At 38.9% G+C, this 20,844-nt stretch overlaps 1 protein-coding gene across 1 annotated transcript in view; it reads left to right on the plus strand.

The window, feature by feature from the left end:
- The window catches only part of LOC139737022 (phospholipid-transporting ATPase ABCA3-like), a 60,515-nt gene extending 40,281 nt beyond the window's left edge, over positions 1-20,234 (plus strand). Inside the window, exons 25-42 of the mRNA XM_071647705.1 lie at positions 351-473; positions 1,434-1,550; positions 2,818-2,991; positions 3,979-4,089; positions 5,411-5,574; positions 6,577-6,715; positions 7,959-8,018; positions 9,691-9,783; positions 10,169-10,256; positions 10,949-11,052; positions 11,999-12,028; positions 12,347-12,504; positions 13,018-13,084; positions 13,954-14,057; positions 16,468-16,560; positions 17,176-17,290; positions 18,515-18,640; positions 20,063-20,234. Of these exons, the coding sequence (XP_071503806.1) occupies positions 351-473; positions 1,434-1,550; positions 2,818-2,991; positions 3,979-4,089; positions 5,411-5,574; positions 6,577-6,715; positions 7,959-8,018; positions 9,691-9,783; positions 10,169-10,256; positions 10,949-11,052; positions 11,999-12,028; positions 12,347-12,504; positions 13,018-13,084; positions 13,954-14,057; positions 16,468-16,560; positions 17,176-17,290; positions 18,515-18,640; positions 20,063-20,119 (1,923 nt within the window). The 3' untranslated portion in view covers positions 20,120-20,234. The remainder of the gene's footprint in view (positions 1-350; positions 474-1,433; positions 1,551-2,817; positions 2,992-3,978; positions 4,090-5,410; positions 5,575-6,576; positions 6,716-7,958; positions 8,019-9,690; positions 9,784-10,168; positions 10,257-10,948; positions 11,053-11,998; positions 12,029-12,346; positions 12,505-13,017; positions 13,085-13,953; positions 14,058-16,467; positions 16,561-17,175; positions 17,291-18,514; positions 18,641-20,062) is intronic.
- Positions 20,235-20,844: the final 610 nt, after the last annotated feature.

Raw genomic sequence — 20,844 nt, forward strand, 5'->3', positions numbered from 1 at the left:
GGTGTGAAAATATCTTGTTCGCTACATCTCATACACAGGAGTGTACAGGAGTGACTGTTAGCAAATTGAAAATATGCAAATATATTTCCTTGCCGAGTATGAAGACGAAGAGGGTGTTGCAAGAAAGTTGAGTTGCAATTAATTGCAACTTTCTTGCAACACCCCTTAAGTCTTGCAAAATGTTCACAGTAATACTTGAATTTAGATAATTCTCCATTTCAAGGTGTTATTAGATTAACATGGTGAGAGAAAGATTTCACCACTGCTGTTTACTGAAGCAAAGTCAGCCATAATCCATCATGAGATGTACCCAGTGTTCACTCTATGACACCTCATCTCCGTGACTGCAGGGATTGCACTTTTCGGCCGAAGCTTTGAATGCCGCCTCCAATGTGCTGCTGAAGTACTTCACCAACAGCAGCTTTGCCATCGAGACCACCAATTATCCGCTGCCGAGGAATGCACAGAGCCAGGTATGGGTGCTGGGAGATTTGATTTTAGAATAATTTGATTGGGGTTGGTAGAGTGCTATGATTGCTATTTTTTTTTCTCCAATTTTCTTTAACTGCATGATCTGTGACAATGAAGAGGCCATATGTTTCCTCCTTATCTCATTTCCATTCCCTAAAAAATATTTTCTTCTTATTGTTTTTGTGTTATTTTTGGATGGGAACCCAGCATTTTTGCAAAAGTTGTTCACTGCCCCTGTATGTGATGTATTAAATGTTATCAAAGGCACACAACTGATAACATTGCCATTCATCACTGATACTATACACACAGCAGAGGTGAAGCATACTGCCAATAATCACAGAAACATAGATATACTGTATGAATATCATAGGAAATATTGAATGGATTAATAAGACATGCTCTCATTATGACTCCCACATCCCTGATATTCTTTTGTCCTTTAACATGAAGTACACGTAAGAGATAGAAAAGCCAACTAGATAATGTAATGTATCACTAATGTATAGTTATTGATATGTATATTGTGCTTTTGTGTATCACACCTTTTCAAGTTAATGTTTATATCGGCATAGCTTTCCTTTCTACCTTTCCAGTGGCAATGACCAGATGGAGTGATGCTGTAGGAAAGTTGTTTCTGTGACTTGCATAGTCACAAAACACTGTCTATACTTATTCTAACTGGCTCTAGGGCACATCCCTGGGCAATTACCCCTGACCCTGTAACCCTAATCCTAATCCTGAACCTAATATTTACACTAACCCAAACTCTAACCCTAACCATAACCCTAACCCTAAATTTTTACTCTAACCTTATCACTGACCAGGAATGTAGCCAGGGGGTAATTCTCCTTGGGGGGTAATTGCCCTGATACGATTCTAATCAACATGAATTGTTGAATGGTTATAAGTAAGATTTTATCGCTTCACCTTTTGTTTTGTGTTGGAATCCATCATTGTAGGAAGCCAATGCTGCAGGCGCTACTGAGTCTTTCTACTTTGCTCTCCTGGTTCTCTTCGGCATGGCCTTCCTCACCGCCAGCTTTATTCACTTCATCGTCAGCGAGAAGCAGAACAAGGTAGGTTCTCCCGTCGACTGCCATTTCTTGCTCTCTCCAGTGGACCGCTGTGTTTAGCTCTTGTCTGTGGTCAATTCATCCTATATAAAGTGCTGTATCTCTTGCGAGTAAGGGCATGTTTATGCTAAGCACAGTAACAGCAACGGTCATGTCTTTTGCTATGGTACACCAAAAGGAATCATATCAGGTTCTGTTATAGGAAAACAGTAATTTGGTACAAAATCACCCAAAATTTAATTCTTATGTAAAAAATCAAGAGCAACAAAATCAACCAGTTGAAGATTAATTTTGTAACAAAATTATAAGTGGGGAAGTGATATTCTAACAGAACTAGACATGGTTCCTTTTGGTGCACCATAGCAAAAAAAAAACAGACCGTTGCTGTTACTGTGCTCGGTGTAAACAGGCCTTAAATCTCTCAAATTTCGTCAGTGAGTGTTGCTTTGTTAAAGACGACCATGGCCGGACAGCCAGAGAACTTGGTTTGTTCCCTCTTCAAGATTATTATGCTTCCAGTAATGTTGTTGAGAGCATGTATTTGAAGAATAATGGGCAGAATCTTTCCTGCGATACAATGTCAGCGATGATCGACCTTTGTATCATGTGTTTTCATTCATGTAATGTTTTGTGATGGAAAACTTTGCATTTCCAGACGTATAATATCTATTGAGTTCTAGGCATGTTCAAGTTGCTCTCCTAATTTACAATACTATATCTTGGAAGAGTGAATGGCTTGTCAGTGTGAGGGCAAGGTGCCGAAGCAGTATTGTGATATGTCATGGTAACTTTAGTAGTCAAGGAGTTATTAATTACACTGCTATTCGTTTTGGCCCTCAATTTGCAATAAATCAAAGAACTAGATAATTGGTATAAAATATAACATGATGGACAGCTCTGTTTGGAGTATGATTGGCCTCACACATATACCTCTTTCGTACAAGAGCTTCATGAACAACGCATGTTTATCTCTTGCCTTAGATGGAAGTGTAAAAATGGGTACACTTTGCAGAATTCTTCAATGAGCATTGTAGCTTAATCTAGAGCTGTGAAAGCATTTACATGAGGCTGATGATACAGTCATCCCATCATATGGATGTACTGTATGCTTGTACATGTAGCAACAGCATGTAACATATGAACAGTGAAATGAATGCATGATTGATATGCAAGGAAGTCAGTTCAATATTCAAAAACCTTTTTTCATCAGCACACCCGAAATGATATTAACAGCCCCGCTCTGTACCCTTGTTTCAATACACACATCCAGGCCAAACACATCCAGTTTGTGAGCGGCTTGGACACGGTCACCTACTGGCTCTCCAACTACTGCTGGGACGTCGTTAACTTCCTCGTCATCTGGGTGATCGTCATCGTGCTCATCGCCGCCTTCCAGGTCGAGTCCTACACCGGCCAGAACTTCGGCAGTGTTGTCCTGCTGCTGGTGAGTGGGGCTTTGTCTCACCTCTGTCCTTACCATACCGTGCAGCCAAGACTTAAAGGCGCATAGACCCAGTGGTTGCGGGGGCGCTGTTGGATGATACTGCCGATCACTGTTAGCATTGATACGAAGATTGCCGAGGTTGAGCTGTCATCAAGAGTACAGTGCGTAGGTGATGTTGCTAGGTAACGTTGCCTGAATTTGTTGTCTTCTGCGCGTCATGCAGTCTGTAGTGATGCCAGGGTGCGCGCTTCTTAGTATGACATCACTTAAGTATGCTAAAGCTGTCATCATCAGCCGAATCATGAACCAAACTGTGATCGGACCACTGACTACAGTGGATTGGACTTCTTTGGACTTTGGACTTTGGACTAAAGAGGAGTCAATAGCGTAGCGTACAGTAGCGTAGGAAACTTGTGCCACGTGCACCTGTGTATGCATTCGACAAAACCACCAGGTCTATGTGCCTTTAAGTTATGCAACAGAAAAGCAGGAGCATAGCTGCCAACTATTAGTAAAATTCAGTAATCATCAGTAATTTCAGCAGTTATAACTACTGTCTAATTGTTACTGTTGAAATTCTGTATGCTAGTATTTTATTTTTAATGATTATAATGGTAATTATATTTCAAAACAGATTTTCATCAGATAAACTTTCAATTTTCCATAGAATTCTATGCTCTTTTTAACATTTCATAAAGTGGTTTCTAAATATCTCACGAAACGTTAAAAGCTGAATCCTTACCTCAACCAATACTATACCATCCTTTTAAGCTAGTCATTTACTTGCTAATGGGAGCACAATTGTGTGGCCACAGCAAATTCGCATTGCAGCCACTGCCATCCGAGCTTAGAAGGTGTCCGTGCTTATGTCAACTTGTAAGTGCTGCACATTACATGCATGACTTGTCACTACTGCTACTACTGTGGAGGTTGCCATGGTTACTTGATCTTTTGTGATGTGCAAATTCTCTCTTCTCCCAAATGCAGTTCTTGTTCGGACTGGCGGCGATATCGTTCGTCTACCTCTTCTCGCTCTTCTTCAACTCGCCGGTCATCGCCTACGCCCTCATGTCGTTCCTCCTCTCGCTCGTTGGCATGGTAACGTCGTGACCTCGAGTCACCTCTCTGACATTATACAATTGGCATCGATATCTCTCTCATTTTGTTGTGTGTCTTTCGTGCACTTTCGATGTGATGGATACGCATGCATTGTACTCCTCTCATCCAAACACTAGCAAAGTTCATGCACATATTAGCTCAAACATTTGATTTAATTTTATTGCATTTATTTCCACATCTGAATTCAAACAAACATTCATTTGATATGCGTGGATAATACATAAACTAAATACAAACATATTTTGGCTGCCATGAAATAAGACAAAATAAGTTTATTTTATCTTAATAGGAAGGATGAGTGTAAGAATCTACTAGTTTTCCCTGCAGTGTGCCATACTAATGATGTATAAACTAATCTATAATTAAAACAACAACAACAGGCTGGTGGTATTCAAATTTGATGTACAAGGCTAATTCTGTACAATGAGTGTGTCACATTTTGGCATTTTGCAAAATGGGGATATTGGGTACAGTTTAGAGCAATTCTATGATTTTCCTCGGCCTTGCATTACACTGTCCATTATATGTAGCTAAGAGGGAGTCTTCTATGTATGTCATTGTTGGATAATTTGTCAGCCCAACCTCATTTCTGTCCACATTGACATGGATTAATTGATATTCAAACTTTCAATTATCATACGGTTGTTGCCATAATGTCTCTTGAAAGGGCTGCTAGCTTTGTCCAAATCTAAAAGAATTATCTTAAGTGAAAATCTGAAATTACAAATTAATGCTATTTAAAAAAAAAGAAGAAGAAAGGATTGAACACCAATGAATAATATTTTTGAGGATGGCACGAAAAGTATGGCGAGGAACCTCCCTCTGCTATTGTTCCTACAAGTCATATCTCAATGTTATCCATTTTCCATGAAATGTGTCATAGTGGATCAATTTGCAACTACGCATCAGAAGCTGAATTTAACAGTAAAGTATAGCCAGTGATTCAGATATTTTACAAAGTTGCCATTGCGGATTTATTCAAAATGACTCCAAGCTTTCTTTTATTCACTCTTACACCCTACCACACAGGGGTCTGTGATAGCTGTCGCAGAGAATTTCTAAGATTTCATTTATTTGCTCTTCCACCCTACCATAGGACTCTCTGATAACTGTCTTCAATGAATTTCTAAGCTTTCTTTTATTTGCTCTTCCACCCTACCACAGGACTCTCTGATAACTGTCTTCAATGAATTTCTAAGCTTTCATTTATTTGCTCTTCCACCCTACCATAGGACTCTCTGACAACTGTCTTCAATGAATTTCTAAGCTTTCTTTTATTTGCTCTTCCACCGTACCATAGGGCTCTCTGATAGCTGTCTTCATCCTAGATATCTTGGAGCACACGAAGGAGGCGGACATCACAGACTACGTCTTCAACCTCCTTCCGACTCACTGCCTGGCCAGGGCTCTCATGGCGATCTTTCAGAACGACTTCGTCAGGACGCAGTGCATGGAGTCGGAGCTGTGAGTATATCCACAGAAGAGATACACAAGCAGGGAATTGCTGGTATAGATACATAATATTATAATTCTTGCATACCATCATTGTTACTTGCAAAGTGCTGTATATTAAGATATGGTATGGGAATCGTTGGTACGTTAAAAGGAGAATTATTTAAGAGAATACCTCCATATGAATGCTGCAGAATTTATGATAATCTTGTATCGTTGTATTTTTTCTTTTTTTTTAGTGAGACAATCAATGAAAGTTTAAAGTCATGCAGTCAAACAAAATTATACCATTTTGACATTACATATTACTGTTGAGTTCCCATCTGAAGAAAGAAGCATGTTGAATAACCCAAAGTGTCACAATTCAAAAATTTTGAATGGATTGTCAAATTTATCCTGAAGCTTTTGCTTGGTGTTACACTAACCTGCCTGCATTTGCAGGCAGATTAATATGTTTGGGAAAGTTTTCCTTGAAGAAGGCATCAGCACCGGTAAGTGTGGCATTTTTGCAGCCAAGTATGAGAAGTCAAAAGAGCAGAGATGGTAGGGGTAGAGATATCTTTGCATAGAGACATATGTCACTCTGATTTGAAAGCAAAAGGTCATATTTGCATGGTCTGTGAAACAGAAGTAGTCACATAATACCCTGAAATTCATATTTAGGTAATTATATAATGCAGAAACAAATAAAATTCAATACAGTCCTACTCACAGTGCAACAGTCACAAAAGAAACTGAATTGCTATCTCATATTAAAGTGTTGGATACTTAAAGTATAGATAGAGAAACCAAAAGAATGTTCTAGACATATTTATTCTTTGCCAAACAAGAATTTAGAGATCTGTATTCTAATTGTACTCATCTTACGCCAATTCTTATATACACGTGGAATGTGATTCAGGGCATAAAAGTTTGTTTCGATGTTTGTATGTTTTTTTTTCTTTTTATTGCGATGGAGAGACCATGATGCATGAGTATTGATCCTTCATTATTAATTTTTCATCTCTCGTAAAGCGCCACCCTGCAGTGTAAGTATGCCAATGTGAGCTTCGTCAATAACAACCTCGAGTGGCCTGAGCCCGGCATTGGGATGTTTTGCACCTACCTGGGTGTGGAGGCCGTGGTCTACCTCCTACTGACCATCATCTTTGAGGTAAGGAAATCGTCACTTGATGTGGCAAGCCTTGCATGTAACATTCTCTGTGGTCCTGTGGTAAAGAATTTGGCGTTAGATCATAGAGTCAGGGGTTCTTTTACCACTCTTGGTCCACACAGCACTGATATGTTTGGGCAAAGATATTTGTACAACCTGCATTTTCCCCTCTCTATTAAAGGACAAGTTCACCTTCATAGACATGTGGGTTGAGTGAATGCAGCAATATTAGTAGAACACATCAGTGAGAGTTTGAGCAAAATCGAACAATCCGTTAAAAAGTTATGAATTTTTGAAGTTTCTGCTCAGTCACGGCTGGATGAAAAGACTACTATAGCTTGTGATGTCACATGAGTACAACGATATAAAGAAAGAATAAAGAAAATTCAACATATTTCCATTTTTCTCGCATAACAAAAGAACACTGGACTTCTCTCTTTCAGAAGGCAGGGGGGAATAATATTACCCTTAACATACGTCAGTAGCAAGTGGAAGAACCGTGCACTTTATTCAAAAAGTAAAGTTTTGTGAAATTCTCTTTTTATTTTCCTTATATAGTTGTACGCATGTGACATCATACACTGTAGTAGTCTTCTCTTCCAGCAGTGACTGCGCAGATACTTAAAATATTCGTAACTTTTGAACGGATTGTCCAATTTTCCTCAAACTTTCACTGATGTGTTCTACTAATATTGCTGCATTCTCTCAATCCTTATGTATATGAAGGTGGACTTGTCCTTTAAAGAACAATATTGTAGAGTCAGCAGAATCTTAGCTCATCCAGTGACTCCCATGAGTATCTGAGTTGCCCATACAGTGTCTGTCATAGCCCCATTGGGCATTTAAATATGTGCAGCCTAAAGTTAGGTAAGAAATTTACTTTGAACAGTGCATTTGTGTAAAGTACCATATGAATATATTACTATGTATTGATAAGTGACAATATGATATTTGTGTGGGGTTTTTTTTACTAGAAATGATTTGCAATGTTATATTAGTGTTGTTCTTCCTACTAAGCTATATTCAATGAAGTTGCACAACTAATGTAACTCAATATAATTTGGTTATACCTGCACAAAGCCAGTAGGTCTGGATTTAAAATATACTACTAACATACACTGTATGATTTCAGTTAGATAAATCTGAACCCATGAATGCATAACTTAAATGGTGGAAGTGAAATCTTACAGCTTTTAGACTGAAGTTTATTTAAGTCATATGATAATTTCTTTCTTTCTTCCAGCTCTTCTTTGGCTTTTCCTGCTGTGTCTCCAGTCACTTCAGGGACTCTGGAATCCCTCTGGTAAGATACCTTGGAAATCAATAGTAAACATGCCGTCAATCCCTCGTTTGAGGCGAGACCCCACTTCCACGAAGCTGATGGGGTGCTATACCTCGCTAAAGATTTTTCGTTTGGGAGTTGGGAGTCGAAGTATTTGTCCATTGCAAATTAACTTTCTGCTCAGGCGTGACAAACCTGGAGGCCAAGCCAGGGTTTAATGACTCCAGCAGCTGTCGTATTACGTAAGAGCATGATAAGAATATCTGCCTGTGGCAGACCATTCAAAGTGAACTCAATTTTCTCTATCCTTTCTAAAATTTTCAATTTTATATTCTATTGAGAAATTCTATGGTCATCCATTTTACATTTCGAACGAAAAAAATTGACTCGTAAATAACGAAAATACAGGAATAAGAAGGAGAGCATTGCCAGTTTGCCGGTGCTGACAATGTGTAATGCACACGTACACACACGTACACACACACGCACCATGGAGCTACATAGCCCATGCCAAAACCAAAACAATCTCCTCCTCTCGCGGTCGGTGCCCCCCCCCCCCCCCCACCTGTGGCGCTGTGGCGATGACTGATGCTTAGATTAGGCCAGGGTCAAGAAACAGGTGTTTTATATCTTTGGTTTTTAAGTCATTGATTGCCAAGATATACACTGGCATTATTTATGGGGGTGTAGCCTCTTCAAACGAGAGATTTGCGTCATGGACAGTTTCTCACACCCAGATTTACAATGAGTTACAGGAGTAATTATACATGTTTATCAAATGGTGTACAAAAGCGCTGATCATTGATAAGTCATAATGCAATTATGTGACTATGAATGCAGTGAGGACCCAAATTGTTAATGATGATAATATAATTCCAGAATTGTAATATAATTCCAAAATTTTACTGGGTGCCAATATGGCTGGAATAAAATGATGTGTATTCATGGAGACAATTCGCTACTAGTATGACATAAATTGCCCCATCTATCGTTGAGCTTGACTGTCCCTTGAAAGTTATATTTTCCCCTAGAGAAAATATTTACCCTCATCGAGCAAAATACAATCTCTTTTTCTTTCTTTCTTTTTTTTCAATGGGGGGGGGGGGGGGGGAGGGGGAGGGGGGAGGGGGAGGGGGGGGAGGGGATATAATTCCTGGGAATGTCAAATGTTATATTACACATCTAAAAAGGCTATAAAGATCTGTATAATATAAATCTACAACAGCAGTAAGTCAGTGCAATTTGTTGAGAGCTGTCACAAGTTGTTGATTTGAGCTATATGTCCCATGTATTGTGTATAATCCATTCTTCATCTTGCCATGAAGGTGGAGTCACTTGTTACCAGAATGATTTCACCCTACAATACTTTTTTCAGTATAGAGTACCAAAGTGTGATGTCATAGCCATTCATTGCCATGGAAATCGGTTCCAAACAACCTCACGTAACCAGAATATCTGTGAACACAACGGTTGCTAACCGTGCTCACACTCGGTTCCAACCCCCTACCCAAAGCCTTGTGCAAGGATTTCTTGTTTGGAACCAACACTGATAGCTATAACGACTGTGACATCATCACTTCGGTATTCTACTTTGACTCTTGTACACCGTTGTAAAGGCAAGGCATCCCAACAGAGTGATGACTTTAATAATCCAGGAGTTCACTTGAGATTTTCACCTTATCTATGACTTTAGGACGAGGATGTGGCTGCTGAGAAGATGCTGGTAGAACAGGGAATCAACCACAAGGATGGCTCCCATGCCGTCATCATCAAGAACCTGGCTAAGGTCAGTCCCAGATTCCTGTCATATCAGGGGAAGAAACAAGAACCAAATGCAAATGATTAAATCAATAAATTAATTGCTGATTGAGATAGAGTTCAGAACTCTGCTTTAGTGCATCAATAAACTTGATTTGACAATGCACAGATTCTTCTTGTGCATCAAAGGAAAAGTTTTTGCCAATTGCTTCATTCAAGTAGGTATCAAGATTATACTGTCAAATATTTGTTTAGAAGAAATTGGGCTTCTAACATGACAATAATTGTTAATAAATGGATTTAGATTAGAAAGTTATGGGTATTAGAAAAGTTAAAGTTTCAGTAAGGCTTACTTTTCTATAGTTTCATTTGAAGAGGGTTCTTTATCTCAGTGTTGATTATTTCCTCGACAGGTTTTCCGTGGCAAGGCCACTCCTGCCGTGGACAAGCTGAATCTGGCCATCCCAAAGGGGCAGTGTTTTGGACTCCTTGGAGTCAATGGTGAGACTTGGAAACTTGAATGTATGGTAGTCTGTGATGTCCGTATGTAAGCTTTAAAATCGCTTTTAATAATTTATGAAAAGACATTCCTGGTGCAAGATTTCATTTGTCCATTGTTTATGTTGCAGATGTCTTTCATCTTGCCGTGTGTGCATAATGAAAGTTATGACTCTGTATGATTAGGGATGCAAAGGTTTCCTTGTCAAAGGCAGTAAGTCAAGAAGCAAAGTTCTGTGTTTATAGCTTCACAATGTCTCTCTTCACTCTGTCACTAGTGATCTGCGGAGTTTTCTCTATCTCAACAGTGCTAGTTCTTTCTCCATCCGGTAACTTGAGTACAGACTTCTTTGTTGCGTACATGCTTAATTGTTAAGACATTTTCAATATGTCCTCAAGATTTGGTTCTCTTTTTATGTGACCTTGAAAGCTTTTTCAATTTGCTTAATGAACTGCATGAGGACAGCAATGCTAGATAGACAGGCAGGGAGGTACAACTACTTTTATGGAACCATAGATGGCGTAGGCATTACATGCCCTCAAATACGGAGTAGTAGTAGGTAGTAGTTTGTGGAAACACCTATGAGATATTTTGTCCATCCATATGCAACTTGACGGTGTCTAATTTTAAAAGAGGATGCAGCTCAATATAATGTGTGCGTTGCCATGGTTACTGTCACATGTCATGCCTCCAGGTGCTGGGAAGACGACTACATTTGGAATGCTGACGGGGGACATAAGAATGTCTGCAGGGACGGCCTACATCCAGGGCTTTGATATTCAGACAGAGAGAAGGAAGGTGAGTTTAGTGGTGGTGGTGGTCAAACCATCCACCCGTGAAATTTCATCAATACATTATGCATGGTTTGAAGCAAATTTTGAGTATGTGTTGTGTCTTACATAAGACTATGCCCTCATTGTCTCAAAGCTGCTTGGAGCATTACTTCAACTACTGTAAAAGTGGAAATTTTCATGTATTTTGCGCAACATGAAGCTAGCACAAAAATATAAAGTGGTGAATTTTTCTTGCTTGTTGTATGTAATATTAATTTATATCTTTGATTTCAGGATAGGTATATTGTTGGGACACATTTGCTTGGTTATTTGTAGCTTTCTTCATGTTCGCTAGTCCTGTAGTGTGAGTGAATTTGCTCTCATAATACGTATCAGTTTCCTTTACTATAGTATGTACTGCCAAAACCCTAAGCCGCTATGGCAGTGGTGAGCTGTTTGAAATGCTTGCTCAGTTGTTGTGACCGTGGGCGAAATCCATCGTACCCGGCCAATTAAGAATGAAAAATTACTTGTGCAAAAGTCTCCACTTTAACCGCAATCTTGGGAAGAAAATTAAAATTCAACAGTCGATCAGCACCAATTGCTTTCTGTGACTTTCCAAGATATGGGCCTGTTTCTGTCCTTTTCCTGTGATTATGTGCTTTTGAGGGCAAGACCCTGTTGGTGGAGGTGTGGGTTGCACTGTGTTTTGTCTGTTGGCACAATGTAAAAGGACTTCTGCTACTTCAATGAGAAAGCAAAAGTAACAGAAACAGAGCCAGAGACCAACAGTCAGAACCCTGTGTTTTAAATACTGGTACATGTGCTACTATGTGACAACCAAAGGGATATAGTTTTCTGTTTGAATTAACCATTCCATGGCCGGAGAATGTGGAAGAGTGTTTCCATCATGCACCATTGCCTGTCTGGTCATTTCTAACCCAGGGTATATTTTCTTTTGTCTCTACCAGGTGCAGCAACGTATCGGCTACTGCCCACAGGTGAGCCTCATTCAGGTTTATGTACAGCATATTAATGTCTCTGTATCAATCAAAAAAAGACAAAAAACTAATGTCTCGGCACTTCACATGTTATACAAGGGAGAAAATGTTCATGATGTGGCACATATGATTGTAAGTGCCAGCACTTTCTGGCTCGGTCAAACTATTGATCCGTCCTTTGATAATAATTTCAGTCTATATAGCTGCTGATTGTGTAGCATATAAACAGTATGTACATGCAATGCTGTGATATGCCCTGTATGGCCAAGATGCTCTAGATGTGACAGTCTATTCCCACACCCCGTATCCTTCCTGCAGTTTGACGCTCTCGTCGAACGCCTGACGGGGCGGGAAGTCCTGACGCTGTTTGCCCGCCTGAGAGGTATCCCAGGCAAACACATAGTCTCCATTGTGGATCAGACGATCAAACACATGAACCTCACCAAGTGGCAGGACAAGCTTTGTGGGACATACAGGTGACCCATCGTGACCATTAGCTTCAAGTTTCACTTTGTGTCAATAGCAGCCATATTTTCAGAGAAATTGTTACTTGTCAGATACTTGTCATACGTTCAGTGCATGAATGTAATACTTAGGGTTACCAAACACTTGCCTCTTTTCATGGGAGCATTGCAATTATGGCAGCTCCTGCTATTATCATCATTATTGTCACTCTGCAGCTCTTACATATTTATGATTGTCGTGAGTGAAGCTGATTGGTAAGTTCACTAAGGGCTGCCATGTAAAAATACACCGCAATCATTTTTTGCTCAAGTCGTGATTGTTGAGTGTTTTGTTGAATAGTCACCAGATACAAGTGAATGAAAAACAAAAAGAACAGAAATCTAGGTATTGCTGTTTCATTCTGATGTGTGTAAGCCATATACTAAGTACAAGTGTATAGCTAAGACTGAGCATCCATCCCATTTAGCGTTTTGATTGATGATTGTGATGTCATATGTGATTGTGATGTCATTCCCTTTTTGCAGTGGTGGCAACAAAAGGAAGCTGAGCACAGCAGTAGCCCTGGTGGGAAACCCACCTATAGTTCTCCTGGTAAGCAATATGGCCTGTCTGTCCTCTCGTTGTGGTCTCTGTTTCTGTTCCTGTTTACCTCTACAAGTGCTTGCTCTTTCTTTCTCCACATCTCCAATATGATGGGGGGGGGGGGGGGGATCATGGCATACAATGAACTTGATGCATGGATGAATGCTTTTCCTGACTGTACTTTGGTTTTGAAGGTTTCTGCCATGGTGTGAATTATTTAGAGTGAATTCAAGGCTGTATTGGCTCACATATGTTACACAATTGTGATTGTCTGAGAGTCATATGTCCAGTAAGAGAGAAAGATTCACTGACTGAATCTGTTCTCTTTCTTGATACAAGAAGAGGAAGTAAATTTTCTTGTTATAAATAAAGAAGTAAATACTGTTCATACGTGGTATTGTTGCAAATCAAGTACATTTATCCCTCCTTTGGCACATGTGCTTGCATGCAGTAGAGATCGAGCCACATTCGCGCAAACTCACAGTCATTTCGCACTTGTTCTAGGACGTGCCCGTTTCTTCATGCAGAATAAACGTACATCGTCACATGACATAACCTGTCATTCATACACTCACTTCTTGTTCACTTTGATGAATAAAAGTTGTGAGGACTTTCAATGCTAGCATTTACACACATATCTGTCTTTTGCTCCAGTATAAACTCCAATTGCTGCCATCTTGTAATACAAAATCTCTTTGCCTAGGGTATAATAAGGAGATGATGGAACTGGGAATATTGTGGTCAGTTTTACAAAGAGATTTTTTATATCTTTTGTAAATCTTTGTTTGGTGCACAAGTAATGTGTTCAAAATGTATGATTTCACAAGAAAAGCAAAGAAGTATTATATACTATATTTTCATTATTGTAATCTGTATAGGACGAGCCGACGTCAGGCATGGATCCCAAGGCTCGACGCTACCTGTGGGATGCCCTCACCTCCATCATGGAAGGTGGACGCTCCATCATACTCACTTCTCACAGGTACTGCAGAATTAGCTCTGTTATGTGACCTACCGGGGGAAGGGGGATTCCTACATTTTGTTTGATCTGATGACATTGTTCATAAAAGTGAATGCATTCTGTGAAACTCACATGACACTTCTCTCAAACATGTGCTCGTTAAAGTAGTGTGTTATCAAATGGACGATTAGGTCGTCATAATTCTGATTTAACTGCTATAGCTATTGTATTATAATGAGGGGTAATTGCCATGTCATGACTGTTATTCATGTTACGTATTACTGTATGTGCCATATATTTAGCGAGTCTAAATTTTTTGCGAATCAGGACTTTCCGGCAATCTCGCGAGTGGTTAAATTTGCAATAGTGGAGTACAGTACTGAAAAGAGAAATGTATGCATGGATGTCACATTTGAGTCAGGATCAGAGTCAAAGGGGCTGTACAGTACTGGTTGAGATGGGGATTCATGTTTTGAACATTCCTAAGTGAGATAATGAAAAGCCTCTTATGAAATATGAAAGAGCATGTAATTTTAAGAAGGATTCAACGTTTATTTGATGAAAATTGATTTTCAAATGGCTGAGATATCCAAAAAAGTGCTAATAATAAAAGGCGACATGCCACAACTTTATTAGGATCTCTTTGTTTCACCTTGTTTTGGGATATCTCAGCCATTTCAAAACCGATTTTCATCGAATAAACTTTTGATACCCCTTAGAACTGCATGCTCTTTGACATCTCATAGAGTGGTTTCTGAATATCTTGCAAAACATTAAAAGCTAAATCATCACCTCGACCAGAACTGTACACACCCTTTAATATTTGTGCATGTTTTTAAATATGCGAATAGCGTCTGACCTGTGAAATTCGCAAAATACTTGGCATATACAGTATACTGCTATAACTGAACATTATCATCACTATCACTGGCCACATTTGTGTCTCTGTATGATACATGCTATATGTTAGAGTTATGAATATTTTGTCAAATGGCTGTCTTCTCTCATCTGTATCTTTTTATGCCTCCGCCACGAAGTGGTGCCGGAGGCATTATGTTTTCGGGTTGTCCGTCCGTCCGTACGTCCGTCCGTCCGTACGTACGTCCGTCCGTCCGTCCACTTTCGTTTACGCGATAACTTAAGTAATATTAATTGGAATTTTACCAAACTTGATCCAAGTATGAAGTACATTGTATGATGGGGCAATTATTTGATTAGATTTTGGGTGAAATCGGCTGAAGGTCAAAGGTCAAAGGTCAAGGTCAAATCATGAAATTGTATCCGTTTACGCAATAACTCAAGACTGGATGGAGCAAATTTCACCAAACTTTGTAGGAGGATGATGTTTGATGGGACAATTACTTGATTAGTTTTTCAGTGAAATCGGACAGAGGTCAAAGGTCAAAGATCAAGGTCAAATCCTAAAATTTATCTGTTTACGTGATAACTCAAAACTGGATGAAGCAGCTTTCACCAAACTTGGTCCAAGGATGATGAATGATGGGCCAATTAGTTGAGTAGATTTTAGTGACATTGGCAAGAGGTCAAAGGTCAAAAGGTCAAGGTCAAATGCTACAAATGTTGCAATTTCCGCCATATCTATGCAATGCCCGAAGGTATTTTCTTGAAATTTGGTGTGAACATGTACTGCTGCGTAAAGATTCTCCAGAGAGAGTTTCATGTCATAAGGTCAAAGGTCAAAAGGTCAAAGGTTAGGTGAAAATGTTGCAATATCACTTTTCTCGCAAATGGTTCAATGTATCTTCGTGGAACTTGGTACACACGCATGTACTGACTGGCAGGGATTATCTAGGGAATTTAGGGGTCATGGGTCAATAGTCAGGGGTCAAGGTCAAGGTCAACTCTCAAAATGTTACTATTTCCCTCATATACTAGTATATGCAATGCTTGCTTTATTAGTTTCAAAACTTAATACATGCATTACCTATGGAGATTCTCTAGGAAATTTCCAGCCAGAAGGTCAAAGGTCAAAGGTTAAGGGTCAAAGGCCAGGTTTCAATGCCCCCCCCCAAAAAAAAAATAAATAAAAAAATAATAATAATAAAAATAAAAAATCTATTTTGTACCGTCATTACACTCTTTCTTCATATACCTTGGAAATTAATCAATGCATAAACTTATAAAAAGGTGTGTCAGAATTCAAGTAAAAATTCTCAATTCCCCAAATATGTGTACCTGCACTCTTAGAAAATTATAGCAAACCCAGTTCAAGACATTTCTGACAAACCTGTCATTTCAGTAATTTGCCAGTTATGTGAAACTGTCATGGATCACACATTGTGAAGACATTGTACTATACGCCTATTGGGAGAATCATGCATTATGGCGGAGGCATCAGTCGCCATAGCGACATTTCTAGTTTTTAATCTATGGAGATGACTTCTCATTTCTGTTCTTGTCTGACACACAGCATGGAAGAATGCGAGGCCTTGTGCACTCGGCTGGCCATCATGGTCAACGGTCAGTTCAAGTGTCTGGGGAGCACCCAACATCTTAAGAGCAGGTGGGAATTGAAAGTACAGTTCAGTATGGGTCATTAGCTCGATCCTCACCTAAATTCCTGTCAGTGTACATCAGTTTGTTGTCTCTTCTTGACTCTTGTGTATGTGTGAGTGTTTGTGTGTGTGTGTGTGTGTTTGTATGTGTATGTATGTATTTTGATAACAAATTTAATGTCTGCATGTCAATCCTTGTGGATACTTTTCGGTTTTCTACATATGCTTGATTTCATGTGATAATCTTCTTTCTTTCTTTTTTTCATTCTCACTGACTGTGATGTACCTGGTAATTAACATTCATACAGAAATTATGCCATTTGAATTTTGTTTTTTTCCCTTTTTTGCACAACTCTTTTCATGAAGAATGATTTTGCTAGCTAATGAATATAAAATGTATGTGCTTGTTGTCCTGAAAAAACTATCCATTTGAACAAAAATAAAAATTCCAGAGGATTGAAATAAATCAACTAATGTCTGAGACAGGAAGCAGACATGCATCCACCATTCACTGATTGTTTTTATTTTTATTTTATTTATTTATATAAATATGAATATTTTTATTTTTATTTTTATTTATTTATATAAATATATATATATTTTTATTTTGCTATGTGTGCTAGGTTTGGTACGGGCTACACTCTGATCATCAAGACAAGCACCCCACAGCTGATAGCAGCCACCCAGGACTTTGTGGCCCGCAACTTCCCTGGGGCGGTGCTGATGGAGCAGCACCAGGTAAGGATACATAGCCTTATACAACCTCAGGACTGTGTACAGGGGAAACTCATTGTAAGGAGCTGCTTGAGACTGCCAAAAATGTCTCTTTACATAGGTTATCTTGTTATATGAGGGATACAAAATAAGTATTGGAAATATATGGAATATGAAATCAGTGGAAAGGAACCTGCAAACTTACCTCGGTGTATTGGGTATCTCGCTACATCTGAACTTGTCATAACGAGGTACCTCTGTATCATAAGAAGCTGTGCTACTACTGTAAATCATGATTTATGATTCATGCTGCTATGGTAATTGCGTAAATTTTCACAGAGCTCATTGGCTGTTTTCCGACTCCTGCCTTTGTGAGAGTGCTCAAAAGAAGTTGCAATATTGTTCATTGCTCTGTGAGATAGACCACTGGTTTCACATCTGCTATGTAGCAACGGACCTTTCTGGACAGGCATGAAACTGTATTGTAGATTCTGAATCAGAGATAAAAATTGGAGAAAAGAAATTGGCAATTCTGGCATTTTTCATCCCTGTCTGATGTACAGCATACTGTAAAACATGATATATTCGCGGCACGAAATTTTCGCAAATTGGAGCCGACGGCCTTTATCGTGGCATGAAATTTTTGCGAATTGCCACTGGCGTTCAATGCATATAGTGTAGACAAGAAATTTTGTGTGCATTTTAATTTCTGAATCTTGGTGCTCATGAAATTCGTGAAATTAAAATGCATGCAAACATTCCTTGTTTTACAGTATCTGATGTTTTTACTTTTTATCATGTTTTTTTTGTGTGTGTGAATGCATGGTAAAAAGAGAAATGAACAAATGTATTTAAATGTTGATCACTGTTTTGCAATCCAGAATAAGGAATTATTTAGGCCTTCTTGTGGAATCATTGTAGAGGTAATCCAGGTTCAAACTGATGATCATGTCCTACTGAATGTATATCATATTTGAGACAATTCAAACCATGAAATTTTTATATTTGTGGATGATTTTATGCCCTGTCTTCTCTGCTAGAAGTTTAAACCAAAGTGTGTGGCACATGGCTGGTGGACCAGATTATGTTACGTCATCTGCCAAGCCAAAACCTGACCAGCTGTTGGAGGCTTTAATATGCATCAATCTTGTGATGTTGTAATCTAAAATGTCCCTTTAAAGATGAAAAAAGTCTGCCGTATTGCAAAATGTAACTGACTCATATTTCCCATCCATCTTTTCTGACCAGCAAATGGTCCACTACCAGGTGGACAGTGGGACGGCCAACTGGGCCTACATCTTTGGTACCCTGGAGGACAATAGGGAACAGCTGGGCATCGTCGATTACAGCGTCAGCCAGACCTCTTTAGAACAGGTATAGTTTGAAGAAACTCTTATTGTGATTGTCTCATATATCTGCCTATCATGCCTATACCTTGACCCCCCTACCCCTAACCTGTTCCTTTGTGACCCTTGACCTTTCATACAAGACTGCTACCAATAACATCATCCAATGTCGTTTTTGACAATGTACATATTGTATTCAACCCCTACAGGATAACACAGACCCAGTGGACAACACCAGAACCAGTACATTGATTGCTGCATAAATGCAATTTCAAGAATATAGTTTCAAGTCAGGAAGAAGGCTTCATGTACTGTAAAAGTGGAAATTTTCGTGCAACTAAAAGCTAGTGTAAAAATAAAGACATGTGAATATTTTTGCGTGCCATACATTTCAATAGTTTATATCCTGATTCCGCGAAATTAAAAACATGCGAAATCCAGCTTACCCGGCAGAGCGCGCAAATATCCACTTTTACAGCTGTTTCAGCTGTACAGTCAGTGGAATTGATAATAGGTGGTATAATGAAGAAGTATGCACTATCTTTAGACATTAGAGCATGGCATGAATTTTTGGAATTTAGTGGAAATGTTGATGTTGTGCAGATTTCCTATTAGGAAGATTATCAGACATAACCCTGTCCCTTTGAAAAGTCCAGCAACGGCAGTTTGGAGTCCCTGGAAACTCTGCCTCTGTCAAATAAAGTGTCAGTTGCCTTTTCATGGTGATCTCTCACATTCAGAGAGAACCACTGGAACCTTGAGGAAAGTCCAAACGTTTTTCATATGTAGTGGTTTCTGCACTTTGAAGAGATGGTATAGTTTTGGTTGAGACCTAACTTCAGGTTTCTAACATTTTTTGGTGAGATAATGAGAAACCTCTTATGAAATGTGAAAGAGTGTGTAATTCCAAGAGAAATTCAATGTTTATTAGATGAAGTTGGTTTTGAAATGGCTGAGATATCCAAAACAGAGTCATCCTAATAAAAGGTGGGACCCACCTTTTATGACAATCTCTTTGTTTTACTTGTTTTTTTGGATGTCTCAGCCATTCCAAAATTGATTTTAATCAAACAAACTTTGAATTCCCCTTGGAATGATATAAGTGGTTTGTTGGTAGTATCTCCCAAAAGTTAAAAGCCCAATCCTCATCTCCACCAATGCTACACCATTCCTTTAAAGAACACTGACAGATTGACATAATCACAAGGTTTTGTTTTGTTTTGTTTTGTTTTGACTTGTGTTGTTTTGAAGGCATTTTTTACTGCATTGAACATATGCAGCAGTGATATATTTGTGTCATTACGTCATTCTCATGTTCGATGGGTGTTACCTGTTTTCATTTTTAGTTAGAGGCACAAACTTTTCAGAGTAGGAAATATGATTTCTTAAATTGCGCTAAAGTTGTCTAACTTTAGTTGTTGTATTTTCTTTGTTTAACCTCTTCCTTCAGGTCTTCATCAACTTTGCCAAGCACCAGCACGTCGATCCGCGAGCAAAGTCTAATTGAGCGAGGGCGCACTCCAAACACTTCGCGTACAGCTAGGCATCACAACCAAAACACATCAATCAGGATCAGTGTGTCGCTAACACAGACTGTAAATATAGTTACATTAGTAGCCATACATTTGAAGAAAAAAAAAAGAAACACAGAAACGGTGTGTTCATGTTAATTGCTCTAATCCTCATAAAGTGCTGAAGTGCCTGCTGAAACAGAGATGAAACTTTTTATTCAAAGTAAGCTGAAAAAAAAAGAGGCTCTCTTGTCAGATATATATTATTGTCATGTTCAGAAAAAGATGAGATTTCCAGAATTCAGAGAGTATGCAATGAAGCAGTAATTAAACCAGTATCAAATGATCACCATGGTATGCATGTAGTGTATGTTAGATGAAATAAAATATGTATGTTATTGGTCTAACAAGACTTATTTGTGCAAAAAGAAAAATTGATATTGATAAGTCAACATAGAATCCATAGAAAATTTTTTGTGTGTTTGTCATTTGAAACGTTAGTGTTGTGCCAAGATCTGCTGTCGACGTTGTAGTAGGTTGAAGTCAGGTTGTAGGTCGAAGTCAAGTTGTATAGATTTATATGAGTATATCGATAATTCCTGTGAAATACGCTTGTGGTTCAACTATAAAACCCTGAGTAGTTTTGTCTTCACAAAGCTTTTATGTGTTCGACAGATGACATGAATGCCTTAGTACAAAAGTTTGCCTCTCTGTCTAAGTC

Source organism: Diadema antillarum, unplaced genomic scaffold, assembly GCF_040938485.1.
Source record: "Diadema antillarum isolate AM-2024a unplaced genomic scaffold, OU_Dant_1.0 scf00000028, whole genome shotgun sequence".
NCBI classification, from domain to species: domain Eukaryota; kingdom Metazoa; phylum Echinodermata; class Echinoidea; order Diadematoida; family Diadematidae; genus Diadema; species Diadema antillarum.